At 45.6% G+C, this 14,036-nt stretch overlaps 1 protein-coding gene across 4 annotated transcripts in view; it reads right to left on the bottom strand.

Moving 5' to 3' along the window:
* PTPRN2 (protein tyrosine phosphatase receptor type N2) overlaps positions 1–14,036 on the bottom strand; it is a 1,331,885-nt gene that overhangs the window by 1,107,743 nt on the left and 210,106 nt on the right. For all 4 annotated transcript variants that reach the window (XM_068235852.1, XM_068235856.1, XM_068235855.1 and 1 more), the window contains exon 2: positions 8,510–8,560. In XM_068235852.1, coding sequence (XP_068091953.1) covers positions 8,510–8,560 — 51 coding nt within the window. The remainder of the gene's footprint in view (positions 1–8,509; positions 8,561–14,036) is intronic.

Raw genomic sequence — 14,036 nt, 5'->3', positions numbered from 1 at the left:
CATTTTGGAGGTGATTACACTTGAATGTAAAGTATAGGAAAACTGCAAAATTGCTTGGAAAAGAAAAAAAAAAAGTATTTTTGTCAAAAGCTGGTTAATTCCAGGTCAAAGTGCACTTAATGTTTTGCCACAAAAACTGCACAATAACTAAACGCAAATGCTCCGGAATCGCTAGGCATAAAAGAAAAAAAATCACTAGGCACCTGCCGGGAATCGCTACTGCACAGCTCCTCAAATGGGAACATATCACAGCCGTACACCCGGAGGATGGACTCCTGTACAACTCTGTTTGGAGCCATGTCCAAGTAATCACTGCTTCTGCCCCCGGGCCTCCCTTTAGCCAGCGCCGTAGGGGCTGTCGATCAGGTGTTCGGGCAAGGCTGAAGAGGAGAGGCCTGCGGTCAGCCATCCCTGCGGTCCTCCTAGCGAATGTTCGCTCCCTCCCTAACAAGCTAGATGAATTAAGACTCCTCAGCGACAAGAGGGAACTCGGTCATAACACCCCAGTTTTCTGCTTTACTGAAGCGTGGCTCCATGACGACATCCCTGAGAGTGCCCTCCAGCTCCCAGGTTTCAGCCTCATCCGAGCAGACCGAGACAGCACCCTCTCTGGGAAAAGGAAAGGAGGTGGCATCTGCTTCTACGTCAGCTCCGCCTGGAGCTTAAACACCTCTGTACTAGCCAAGAAATGCACACCAGAACTTGAACTCCTTCTCATCAATTGCAGGCCAACCTACTCGCCCAGGGAGTTCTCCTCCTACGTCCTTGTGGGTGTGTATATCCCTCCTGATGCAGAGGTAAATGCAACCCTGCGTGACCTCAGTGACACCATCATGCAGTGGGAGACGGCCCTCCCGGACTCGCTGTTCATTATCTTGGGGGATTTTAACAAGGCCAACCTCCGCAAAGAGCTGCCTCATCTCCATCAGCACATCACCTGCCCCACCAGGAATGCCAACACCCTCGATCACTGCGACACGGCCCTGAAAGATGCCTACAAAGCAACACCATGGGCAGCCCTGGGCTCATCTGACCACAGCATCATCCACCTGGTACCTACTTATAAAAGGCGCCTGGAAACCTCAAAACCGGTCACTAAATCCTCCAAAGTGTGGTCAAGTGAGGCTAAACTACAACTTCAAGCCTGCTTTGACTGCACAGACTGGAAGGCTCTGGAATCGCCTAACCTGGACGAGTGGGCAGATAATGTATCCTCGTACATCAGCTTCTGCGAGAACTCCTGTATTCCAACAAAAACCTTCAAATTGTATCCAAACGATAAACCGTGGTTCTCAAAAAGACTACGACAACTACGGCGCAGCAAAGAAGCCGCACATAAGTCCAGTAACCAGGAAGAATACAGGAAAGCAACGACTTAAACAGAGAGCTGAGGTCCGCAAAAAAGTGCTACGCGGACAAGATGGAACAGAACCTCTCCTCAAATGACTCACGAGCCGCGTGGAAAGGGCTGAAGGCTGCCACCAACTACAAGCCCCCCTCAGCATGCCACACTGAGCACCGAGCTTGCAGAGAGTCTCAGTGACTTCTACTGCAGATTCGAGAACCAACCAGTACCTGTAGGACTCCCACAGCCACCTGCACAATCTGCCACTGTAGCCCTGGGCCCGCACGCACCCCCACCGTCAGTGAGGGAGGCGGATGTACTGAAACACTTGCTAAGGTTAAATGCTAGGAAAGCCTCGGGTCCGGATGGAGTGTCACCAGCCTGCCTGAAAACATGTGCTCGTCAGCTCGCTTCCACCCTCTCTTCCATCTTCACAAGGTCCCTCCAGGAAGGCAAAGTTCCCGCGTGCTTCAAGAGGTCCACCATTATCCCTGTCCCCAAAAAGCAGGGCATCCTCGACCTCAACAACTTCAGGCCCGTGGCACTTACATCCGTGATCATGAAAGCTTTTGAAAGCATGGTGCTACCCCTCCTTAAGCACTCCACAGAGGGACTGCTGGATCTGCACCAGTTCGCGTACAAATCAAACAGGTCCACTGATGACGCCATCAACCTCTGCTTGGAGCTTGTCTACGATCACCTGGATAGACCAGACTCCTACGCAAGGATCCTCCTACTGGACTTCAGCTCAGCATTCAATACCATCAGCCCTAAAATACTTCAAGACAATCTAGCTGCGCTAGGAGTCCACCCCACCCTACGCCTGTGGATCACGGACTTCCTCACCAACATGTCCCAGGTCGTCAAGTTAGGCACCATCTCCACAAGGAAGTAGAAAGAGTCCCCAGTGTCCGCCTACTGGGCACAACTATCTCCAATGACCTGAGGTGGAACACCAACACTACCTCAACACAGAGGAAAGCCCAACAGAGACTCTTCTTTCTCCGCCAACTGCAAAAGTTCGGTGTGGTCCAAAAACTCCTGACAAACTTCTACTCAGCCACAATCGAATCAGTCTTATGCTCGTCCACCCTGGTCTGGTACGCCAGCTCCTCCGCCAGCGACAGGCTCAAACTGCAGAGGGTCATCAGATCTGCGGAGAGAATCATCGGGAGATCCCTTCCCACTCTGGACTTCCTCTACCACTCCAGGTTGAACACCAGAGCATTAAAGATCGCAAACGACCGCTCACACCATGGCTACAGCTTCTTTAATCAGCTCCCCTCGAGCCGGAAGCTCCGGTTCCGATCCATCTACACCAGGACCTCAAGATACAAGAACAGTTTCTTTCCCTCGGCCGTCAACCTCCTGAACTCTCTCCAGGGAAATGGCCATCCCCACCCCACAATACCATGACGCACTGAAGCACTCCGCACATAGACGGCGCTCTAGCTTAAGCACACCTTTCGGTTGCTTTTTGTATTGTAACCTATGCCACATTGTCTTCCCCTGCATAAAGGTCATATAATGTTCTGTATTCTGTAAATGTTCTGTTCCTACTGCATGTCCTGTCCTGTATCTGTAACTATATTGTGTATCATTACCCTGTACGTGCCAAGCCCAATTCCGGGCACGACCCAGTCGTGCTTGGCGAAATAAAAGATTCTGATTCTAAAAAGTGCTAAGCGTTTGCGATTACGCTTGGGGATTTTTGGTGTGAACTAGCCCTCAAATCCAAAATTTATCAAAACAGTGGATTGTTTCAAAAAGTAGTTATTTATTCTCACTTCTATTATTGTGTATTTACTGTATATAATGCCGACATGTTTCAAAGTCCTTTACAGAGTCTGCAATCATTTCGCTAGCTGTCCCTCAGAGGAGCTCACAGTCTAATCCCTGCCAGAGTCTTAAGGTGGCCACTAACAGTCCAATTTCTAGTGAAAAATCGTTCGAGCGATCAGAAATTCTGATCAGATTGGTTGAAAATAATCTCAGTTGATGGGCACAATCTATTGCAATCGATATAAAAATCGTCCGATTGGATTTTTGTCAAACCAAAATTTGGATTTTCTTGTTGGTTGTGATAGATAGGAAGCAAAGATTGGTTCGTTGATGGTGTAGTTAACGATTCTGAATTTCTGATCGCTTGAACGATTTTTCGCTAGAAATTGGACAGTTAGTGGCCAGCTTTAGTCTATTGACCTCGTTCACATTGCAGTCCGATCGTGTTGGCCGTTTTTTGTTTCTGTGCGCTTAATTTCTTTTGTAAAAGCGCTTTTCTAAGCGTTTTTGCAGAGCTATTGCGTTTTTTTTTACTTCCTGACGTGAGTCAGGAAGTGAACTCTTTGAAACGGAAAATAATAAATACACTGAATTTATTCTTAAAAGCACTGGGAAATCGCTATGCAGCGCTTTTACAAGCGCTTTGCGATTTCCCTATACCTTCCATTGAGACAAAGTCTTCCCGAAAATGGTCCATGCAGCACTTTTCTGAGCAGATCGGAAACGAACCGCTCCGATGTGAACTCTCATAGAGAATCATTGCACAAGCATTTTTATAGCGATTTTGAAAATCGACTGCGCTTTAAAAATCCCCAAAACTCCTCTAGTGTGACTGTGTTTCTGACTTTTTTTGTCATTTTTTTGTATTTGCGATTCTGAATTGTGCATTTTTTCGTATCCAATTCTTTTTTGGGGGGGATTTTTTAGGAATTTAGGAGCGTGGAGGCTTGAATTACTAAAGGCATCAGAGATTTTTAAGGCAGAGGATCAGCAGGACAGCCAGGCAACTGGTATTGCTTATAAGGAAATAATGTAAATATGGCAGCCTCCAAAACCCTCTCGCTTCAGTTGTCCTTTAAAAATCAGAAGCGCACAGTTACGTGCCAATGAGACCATGTTTAATACTTATCAGGCAAGGTAATACTAGAAACAAACCACCAATGTACCACGGCAATAAATCCACATAAAACCTGTAATACACCAAAGTAATCCAATATACCTGTTTAGGAATGGGAGACATTACTTTGAAAAATGAAACATGCAGAATGTACATTAGGTTCTGTCTGAAGCAAGCTTCACATCCCAAAAACAGCATTATAAAAAGTATATTAGTGACAGCGTAAAACAAAATGAGAGAAATTCTGTTTTTATTAAGGGCCCATTCACACTGGGGCGATTTGTGGGCGTTTACCGCCAATCGCAAAATCACTGACCATCGCTAGCACTTAGAAAAGTAGTGTAATTAACCACTTCAGTACCAGCACCCTCTGCCCCCTTAAGGACCAGAGGCTGCTGGTACAGTAAACCGCCGCTTCCCGACGAATCGCCGCAATAATCCATTGCTCCCGCCAGTCACGCCGCTCCGTCCCCGCCGCAGGCTGCTCTCTCCGCCATCGCTATGACAGCAGAGCGCTGTGCGCCGGTCAGGAGCCACTTTCATTGGCTCCTGACCCTGTCACTCAATGTCAGTCAATGGGAACGGCTTACAGGAATGACAGGACCAGGAGCCAATGAAGACGGCTCCTGCCCGGCTCACAGTGCTCTGCCGTCATAGAAACGGCAGGGCAGCACATTGCGGCAAGCGCAGAGCGGCGAGAGCGGCGGGAACGGGTGGGGGCGCGCGGTCAATAAGACGTAGAGTTTACGCCGGGTCAGGAACGCAGCGCTACCCGTTCACCGTACATTTAAACTGCGTCGGTACGCAGGTAGTTAAAGTATATGGCAGTGATTTCACTGCAGCGATCCACTGTGATTTGCGGTAAACAAAAAACATGGTGCTTTTTTACGATTTTAGAGCGATTGAAATGTTAAAAAAAAAAAAAAAAAACAACACAAATCGCAATTGCTCAAAAATCTAAAAAAATTGTCCAGTAAAGAATAAGCTAAAAACTAAAAAAAAAATCCCTGTCGCAAAACACTAGCGATTTTGCTACGGTTTTGCGATCCCCAGTGTGAATGGGCCCTAAACCCGATTGGGACATGGGTTGTTTAGCTGGAAGGAATATTCCAGCGACACATTGTTCTGCTGAGTGCTTTAGAATTTTCCTGGGGTGGAAAAAGGCTTTGGCCATATACAGTATATTACTACATAATGCTTATTTTACAAAAATGATACATTTGTTCTTATCTGTTCCAAGAAAATATATTACAGAGGGATGGGATCAGCGTGATTTGTGTTTTGGCTTCGATGGTTGCCAACAGAACATAATGGATTACAGATGGCAGTTTAAACGACCATATTACAAGAGTAATTGTAAAAGGGAATCATTCATCTCACCATAAATGAAAAGATGGTTATTTTAAACAGCACAGAAAGTAAAGGTTCTTAGCTGATAGTGACTGCCATAACAACTAACATTTATTAAGTACCGTACTATATCCCATGATGTGTACCCAAAAGTGATATTCAGGCACCATACCTGTACTTAGTGACGTGGAAATGAAAATAAACTTCTGGAATAATGAACTGTATATGAAGTACAAAGAACATTAGTGGCAAAAAAAGGTCTTATTTTTATTTTCGGTTATATAGCTTTATTCATAACATTGCATCATTCTGCCATATCTGCAGTTTAAAAAACACACTCTGTATTTTAAGCTGTAAAACAGAGCAGAGCTAGTGACCCTTAAAACTTTCCTGCAATAAAACCTCACATCAGGCTGTCTCTCATTGTTCCTTGGCTGTTTAAAGGTGGCTAATAACTACCGCCTCAAATCGATAATCAGGCGTGTGTGTCTGTCAGCCATCGACCCCTCACCACCAGCCCGCGAGCGAACTGCTGGGTGAATCTACTCACCCCTAGCAACGCCGAGCCCATTGTTTGCGACGCTCCCTCGCCTGTCACGTGACATCACGCACAAGCCGCTCGTCCTCCCTGCCGCCCCCCTGCATAGTAACAGCGTGTCATCAGCTACACAGCTGGCACGGAGCTGGGAAAAAAGGGCGCAGGCAGCTAGTGGACAAAAAGGGCGCCGACATTCACTCCCATAATAAATAACGTTTAATGGGCGCCGAGCAGGAAAAAAGGGCGCCGGAGCTAAATAAAATTTACAAACGCCGCCCGGAGCTAAATAAAGTTTACAAACGGCGCCCGGAGCGAAATAAAGTTTACAAACGGCGCCCGGAGATGTTTAATGATTTATAACTGAGCTTGTGGTGATTTACGTTTATAAAATGCACCCGTGCCGAATAATGTTTATGAAAATACTAAACATATTTATCTTATTTAAATAATTAAAACATTATTTAAAGTTTAATCCCTTAGGCCCCGTTCACACTGCACGCGTTTCCAGCCGCGTTTTGGAAACGCGTGCAGGTGGCCGACACGCACGACATCAGACATTGCATGCAGTGCAATGTCTGATGTTCACACTGCATGCGTTCCGGACCTGTGCGGTCCGGGAACGCATGCTGCACGCATTTTTTGTAAAAATGCGTGGCTGTCCCATTCACTTTTCAGTGATGGGATCAGCCACGCAACGCATACGAACGCAGATGGCGTGCGTTCGTACGCGTTGCGGTCCGCATGCGTTGCGGTTCGCGTTCTGCAGTCTGAACGGGGCCTGTTTTTAAAACATTATTCACAAAATAAAGCGATCAGTACGTAATGTAAATTGGAATATATTTTTTGGAGTCACAATTTGTAAAACATTATTATCCACATAATAAAGCGATGACTAAGGGGGGTGGTTAGGGTTAGGCATCACCAGGGGGGTCTTGGGTTTAGGCACCACCAGGGGGTCTAGGGGTTAGGGATAGGTACAGGGAGGGCTTTGGGGTGGTTAGTTTTAAGCACCACCAGGGGGGTCTTAGGTTTAGGCACCACCAGGGGGGTCTTAGGTTTAGGCACCACCAGGGGGGTCTTAGGTTTAGGCACCACGAGGGGGGTCTTAGTTTTAGGCACCACCAGGGGGGGTCTTAGTTTTAGGCACCACCAGGGGGGTCTTAGGTTTAGGCACCACCAGGGGGGTCTAGGGGTTAGGGATAGGTACAGGGAGGGTTCTGTGTGAGAGTAGGCTTAGGTATAGTTTTACTACAATTTTAGTAATATTTACTAATGTTTTACATCACTTATTACGAACGTAGTTATATTTATATCATCGTTATAAAGAATATTTTCAGATTTTATTATAAGAACAAACCATAAATGAAGGTTATTCACAATAATATACAATTATAACAATTAATCATATAATATCGTTATTTTAATTAACGTAATTATAAGTTTCACTTTTGAAACAGGGAAGATTAAAGTTTTCACAATTGCCGATTTCATAAACGTTATTTAATGATTTATACATTTGTTAAACATTATTTGTAAACGAAATATAGCACACTATTTTTATAAACGCTATTAAAGATTAATTGTTAATTAGCGTTTACACCCTGCACCCTTTTTGTCCAGGCACCCTTTTTGTACGTACGCGCTGGCACATTTGTGTGCAGCCCAGCCCAGAGATATTGCCCAAAAAGAATCAGGTCTTGATCCCCAATTGGGGGCATCCATCAAAGGTGTATATGCACCTTACTCAGAAAACTGGACTGAGCTCAACCAAGATGGTCAAATAGCTCAGAGAAGCTCTTTTGCCCCAGGTAAGTTTAACTCTTTTTCTCCCTACCCCCTTACAGTAGTCTTTAAAGGATACCAGCTGATGAGTGTAGGAAAAATGAGGGGTGCAGGCATGTACGGTGAGCTGTCCTCATGCCCACCACTCCCCCTGTTCTCCTTTGTGCCCCTCCTTTGAAACCTAAATGCGCTCCCTTGCAGGTCAGGCAGCTCACTATGCATGCCTGCTCCCCCAGTTTGTCCTACAAGTCAGCTCTGGCATCTTTTAAAATCTTTTGCATGCACCTCAAAGCAGCTGTTATAGGTAAAATGGGGGCTTGGACAAAAACAAATGTGAGGCCACTTACATTTTTATAATCTACTGACAAACTTAAGACAGTCCTAGACTTATTTGGCCCCTAAGAAGCTTAGCCTCCTGGGCAATAGCTCAGAGTGACCCCCTAGATGCACCGGTCCTGAATGTTAGAAGAAATGTAATATCCCTTTAGTGATGAGGAATACAAACTATGGCTGTCCTAACAAATCAGTCGCATGGTAAAGCATTAAGGAAAACAGTTGCATTAGGTGGAAAAACGGGCAGGTAACATTCACTTACCGTTTATGCACATCTCATATGGCTTGCAGAGGTCATCTTCAAACAGGCAGCCTACAGAAAACAGAAATAAATGAATGTATTAACTTGCAGAAGGTTGGACCATGTCAGAGTTTGGGCCAGGCTGGGCCAGTTTTTCCTGTGCATTGTTTCAGGCTGTTACCACATTGCAAAGTATGATGGAAGATCTGAAGAACATAGGAATGTACCTTTTGAGCCAGAGTTAGGTCTGGTGCACACCAGAGCGGTTCTGAAGCGTTTTTTAAAACGCTTGCAAGGGGAAAACCGCTTGGTTAATTAAAGTGAATGGGCTGGTGCACACCAGAGCGGTTCTTTTTTTCCATAAACGCAAACTCAGGGGCTGTAACATTTTTTAGATTTCTGAGGCATTTCTGCCTCAATGTTAAAGTATAGGAAAAGCTCAAACCGCTCTGAAAAACGCTAGATCAGAGTGGTTTTCCAGGCGTTTTTGTTATAGAAGCTGTTCAGTAACAGCTTTACTGTAACCAAATTTTTGTAATCTGCTACACAAAAACACTCCAAAAAACGCTAGGCATGTTTAGAAAACGTCTCTAAACATGCCTAGAATCTCCCTGAAATCTGCTTGAAAAACCTCTAGCGTTTTGCAGATCTGCGGTTTATGGTGTGCACTGGGCCTTATACAACTCCACAAAAAAAACCTTTGCTAGCCGTGCCGGCATGTGGCAGACCAAAAGCCCAACTCCATTCCCAGCCTGAAGCACATGGAGGACTTGCCTGTTGGATGGGCACACAGTCACTCCTCCATCAGGTGAATGAAGAACAGGAAAATTGTAGTCATGTGACTCGATAACTAACCAATTAGCATAGATAAGAGGCTGCTTTACTACAGCTAAGACGTATTGCAATAAAATAGGGGTCTTGATAAGGTGCAAAAATTGTTTTCTCACTTGCCTGAAATTTAAAAACCTCACACTTTTGTAGCCATTTAAAAAAATAGACCTACACATTTAAATTCTACCCCCCAATCACCCCACCCCCCTGGTCACACTACCCTCCACAGGCTTCTAAAAGCAGGTGATGTAAAGCCTAGCCATGACCACTCCAAGAATGAACTATGGAAGCATAACTACGGTAGTACCTTGTACTATGCCTTGTCCCATAGAGAACAGGGCAGAGGGCAGGCAGCAGCCTAGACCACACACTCTCCACTGACTTTAACCCAAACACAAATGCAGGAAACATGCGCTACATTTGTATTTGTGGAAAATTGAAACACATTATTGGAAAAGGAACCCTGCAATTTCCATTAAAATGACAACACCTTTGAGATTGTACAATTGTCAAATGCATGCGGATCAGAGTGCATGCAGCAGAAAAGGGTCCTTAAGGTGGGCCTGAACTCAGAACTTCCTCTCTGCTCTAAAAGATAAGCATCAGCATAATAACCTTTAAAGAGACACTGAAGCTTAAAAAAAATATATGATATGTTTTGTATGTGTAGTACAGCTAAGAAATAAAACGTTAGAAGCAGAGACAAGAGTCTAATATTGTTTCCAGTACAGGAAGAGTTAAGAAACTCCAGTTCTTATCTATGCAAGAGAGCCATTGAGCTCCACGACTTCCAAAGTCACAGAGAGCTCTGTCTTCTGAAGCTTATAATCTCAAGTGTCTGGCACTGTATTGTTTTTTTTTTTTCTGCTGAGGACAGTTCAAAAGTTCACTAGCCTGCTCTGCAAAATCATTTAGAATTCTGAGCAGTGTGTAAACTGCAAATATTAGAGAATGATGCTATGGTATAAAAAAAATGCATACATATATATATATATATATATATATATATATATATATATATATATATATATATATATAATGAGAATATTTTCTTTTCTACTAATGTTCTAGTAATTATCCGTACTTCACAACCAATTCATCATATTTATTTATTTTTTCCTTTCAGTGTCTCTTTAAAGAAAAATATTTCTTTTTTACAGCTCACAGAACTCAAGCAATAAATCTGAAGTGTGTCTATTTCCTGCTTTCATGGAAGAAGACAAAGGGTTAACATCCAGTGTTTATATATTAACTGGGTCTGCCGAATTTCCGTGCTGACACAGCTGAGAGATCAAATTACACTTTGCGATTACTTACAGATGAGGGGGATTTAGGCTCTACTCTCTAAATACATACAGGGTGAATTTCTCTCTGTTTTCATTGTACCTTGTGCAAGAGTGCAGGTCCACTTTAATTAAATTCTCAAATAAGACCAAAGGTTCAACCAAGCGCAAAATGACAAAAACGCACGGTCTCCTTATCTCTTCTACAATTCCAACAGCTATTAAGAGATGAGGGAAATATTTTGTGAAGCGCTGAGGAGAGCCTGTGTCATTAATGTATTTTAATATATGTGCATCTGATTTGCATTTGTTCAGCAGGATATAGCGAATATGAAAGTGCCTCGCCTGTATTTGGAGCAGTCTATTTTTGCGCATGTTTCTGTGGTCAATTTGTGCATGCTGTTACTATCAGACACATCTTTTTTTCTGTCAGCGAAAAACATAACAGAGTGATCTAGGTCCGGATAAAGCCTAAAAATAAACCCAGGCATGAGGTATATTATAAAAGTATGGATGAACGAGAAGATCTGGAATTTGCATGTGGCAGTCTTTGACGCAACCTGGTGTATTTTTAACATGTCATTAAAACCTGCTGGGATCCCCTTTACATTCCGGTTTGATCATGCAAGAGAACACAGAGCCCGGCAACAACAAGTGTAATTACCATAATAAGCCCAGTGCAGGAGGAAATGTGCTAAAGGTGGGTGTGTAATGGGTTTCTAATGTGCTGAGAAAGCACTTGGCAACGCTTTATAAATAGACCTACCTGGTGTTAATCAACATTATGGCTGCATCTTCCCCACTTCCTGTCTAATCACTAACCGCCAGGCCTTTCTTTGCCAGCCGTCTACTTTTGTCAATCCACCTGCATTGTGTAAGCGGATTCTTTTCGTATTTCTTATAACTCCATTTTCACAAATTTAAAAAAATCTAATTAACATATATCATTGCTGCTAAAATTGTGTTTTGCAAAGGAACCGTGAAATAATGTGAATTATGCCCATGGCGGGCTTGGATAGATTGCCTGCTGCTGACCATGCTCCTGCTGCTCATTGTCTTCAGAGTCTCTCATGTTCCCCATACCTTTAATAGTTGACTGGACCCCTCAGTTGCGTGTGGTCCGGAATTAGTCATGGAGAGAATTCAAAGACATAAAAACAAAAGTTGTTTAGGTGATACCTTTAAAGGGACTCCGAGCAGTGCAGAAACTATGGAAAGATTAGCATCATTTTAAAGCTCTCTTTCTCCTCTTTCCAATGATATATAAACTGCCACCCTACGCCTTTTAGTTTTTGCTATTTTCGCGATTGAAATTGCCGCGGCCGCGATTTCGATCGCGAAAATAGAGAAAACTAAAAGGCGTAGGGCAACGATGTAGGTGTCGTCAGAAAGATTAGAAAGAGAGCTTTAACCACTTCCCGACCGCCCACTACACAGGGGCGGCGGGGAAGTGGAGCCCTTCAGGACGGCCTCACCCACAGAGGCGGCGGTCCATTTAAGGGCATGGGCGGAGCGATCGCGTCATCCGTGACGCGATCCTCCGCCGGCGCCTGTCACCGCTCGCTCGCCGCAACATCCCGCCGGCTATACGGAAGCGCCGGCGGGATGTTAACCCCGCGATCGCCGCATACAAAGTGTATAATACACTTTGTAATGTTTACAAAGTGTATTATACAGGCTGCCTCCTGCCCTGGTGGTCCCAGTGTCCGAGGGACCACCAGGGCAGGCTGCAGCCACCCTAGTCTGCACCCAAGCACACTGATTTCTCCCCCCCCTGCCCCAGATCGCCCACAGCACCCATCAGACCCCCCCCCTGCCCACCCCCCAGACCCCTGTTTGCACCCAATCACCCCCCTAATCACCCATCAATCACTCCCTGTCACTATCTGTCAACGCTATTTTTTTTTTTATCCCCCCCCCCTGCTCCCTGCCCCCTCCTGATCAACCCCCACCCCTCAGATTCTCCCCAGACCCCCCCCCAGACCACCCCCCCCTGTTTACTGTATGCATCTATCCCCCTGATCACCTGTCAATCACCTGTCAATCACCCGTCAATCACCCGTCAATCACCCGTCAATCACCCGTCAATCACCCGTCAATCACCCCCTGTCACTGCCACCCATCAATCAGCCCCTAACCTGCCCCTTGCGGGCAATCTGATCACCCCCCCACACCAATTGATCGCCCACAGATCCGACATCAGATCACCTCCCAAATCCATTGTTTACATCTATTCTCTCCTCTAAACACCCACTAATTACCCATCAATCACCCATCAATCACCCCCTATCACCACCTGTCACTTTTACCTATCAGATCAGACCCTAATCTGCCCCTTGCGGGCACCCAATCACCCGCCCACACGCTCAGATTGCCCTCTGACCCCCCCTTATCAATTCACCAGTGCATTAATTACATCTGTTCTTCCCTGTAATAACCCACTGATCACCTGTCAATCACCTGCCAATCACCTATCACCCATCAATCACCCCCTGTCACTGCCACCCATCAATCAGCCCCTAACCTGCCCCTTGCGGGCAATTTGATCACCCACCCACACCATTAGATCGCCCGCAAACCCGCCGTCAGATTACCTCCCAAATGTATCGTTTACATCTGTTATCTTCTCTAAACACCCACTAATTACCCATCAATCACCCATCAATCACCCCCTATCACCACCTGTCACTGTTACCTATCAGATCAGACCCTAATCTGCCCCTTGCGGGCACCCAATCACCCGCCCACACGCTCAGATTGCCCTCAGACCCCCCCCCCCCCCCCCCCTTATCAATTCGCCAGTGCATTAATTACATCTGTCCTTCCCTGTAATAACCCACTGATCACCTGTCAATCACCTGCCAATCACCTATCACCCATCAATCACCCCCTGTCACCCCCTGTCACTGCCACCCATCAATCAGCCCCTAACCTGCCCCTTGCGGGCAATCTGATCACCCACCCACACCATTAGATCGCCCGCAAACCCGCCGTCAGATTACCTCCCAAATGTATCGTTTACATCTGTTATCTTCTCTAAACACCCACTAATTACCCATCAATCACCCATCAATCACCCCCTATCACCACCTGTCACTGTTACCTATCAGATCAGACCCTAATCTGCCCCTTGCGGGCACCCAATCACCCGCCCACACGCTCAGATTGCCCTCAGACCCCCCCCCCCCCTTATCAATTCACCAGTGCATTAATTACATCTGTCCTTCCCTGTAATAACCCACTGATCACCTGTCAATCACCTGCCAATCACCTATCACCCATCAATCACCCCCTGTCACCCCCTGTCACTGCCACCCATCAATCAGCCCCTAACCTGCCCCTTGCGGGCAATCTGATCACCCACCCACACCAATAGATCGCCCGCAGATCCGACATCAGATCACCACCCAAGCGCAGTGTTTCCATCTATTCTC

The sequence above is a fragment of the Hyperolius riggenbachi genome, chromosome 5 (genome assembly GCF_040937935.1).
Source record: "Hyperolius riggenbachi isolate aHypRig1 chromosome 5, aHypRig1.pri, whole genome shotgun sequence".
Taxonomy (NCBI): Eukaryota; Metazoa; Chordata; class Amphibia; order Anura; family Hyperoliidae; genus Hyperolius; species Hyperolius riggenbachi.
This window is presented reverse-complemented; position numbering and strand designations above follow the sequence as displayed.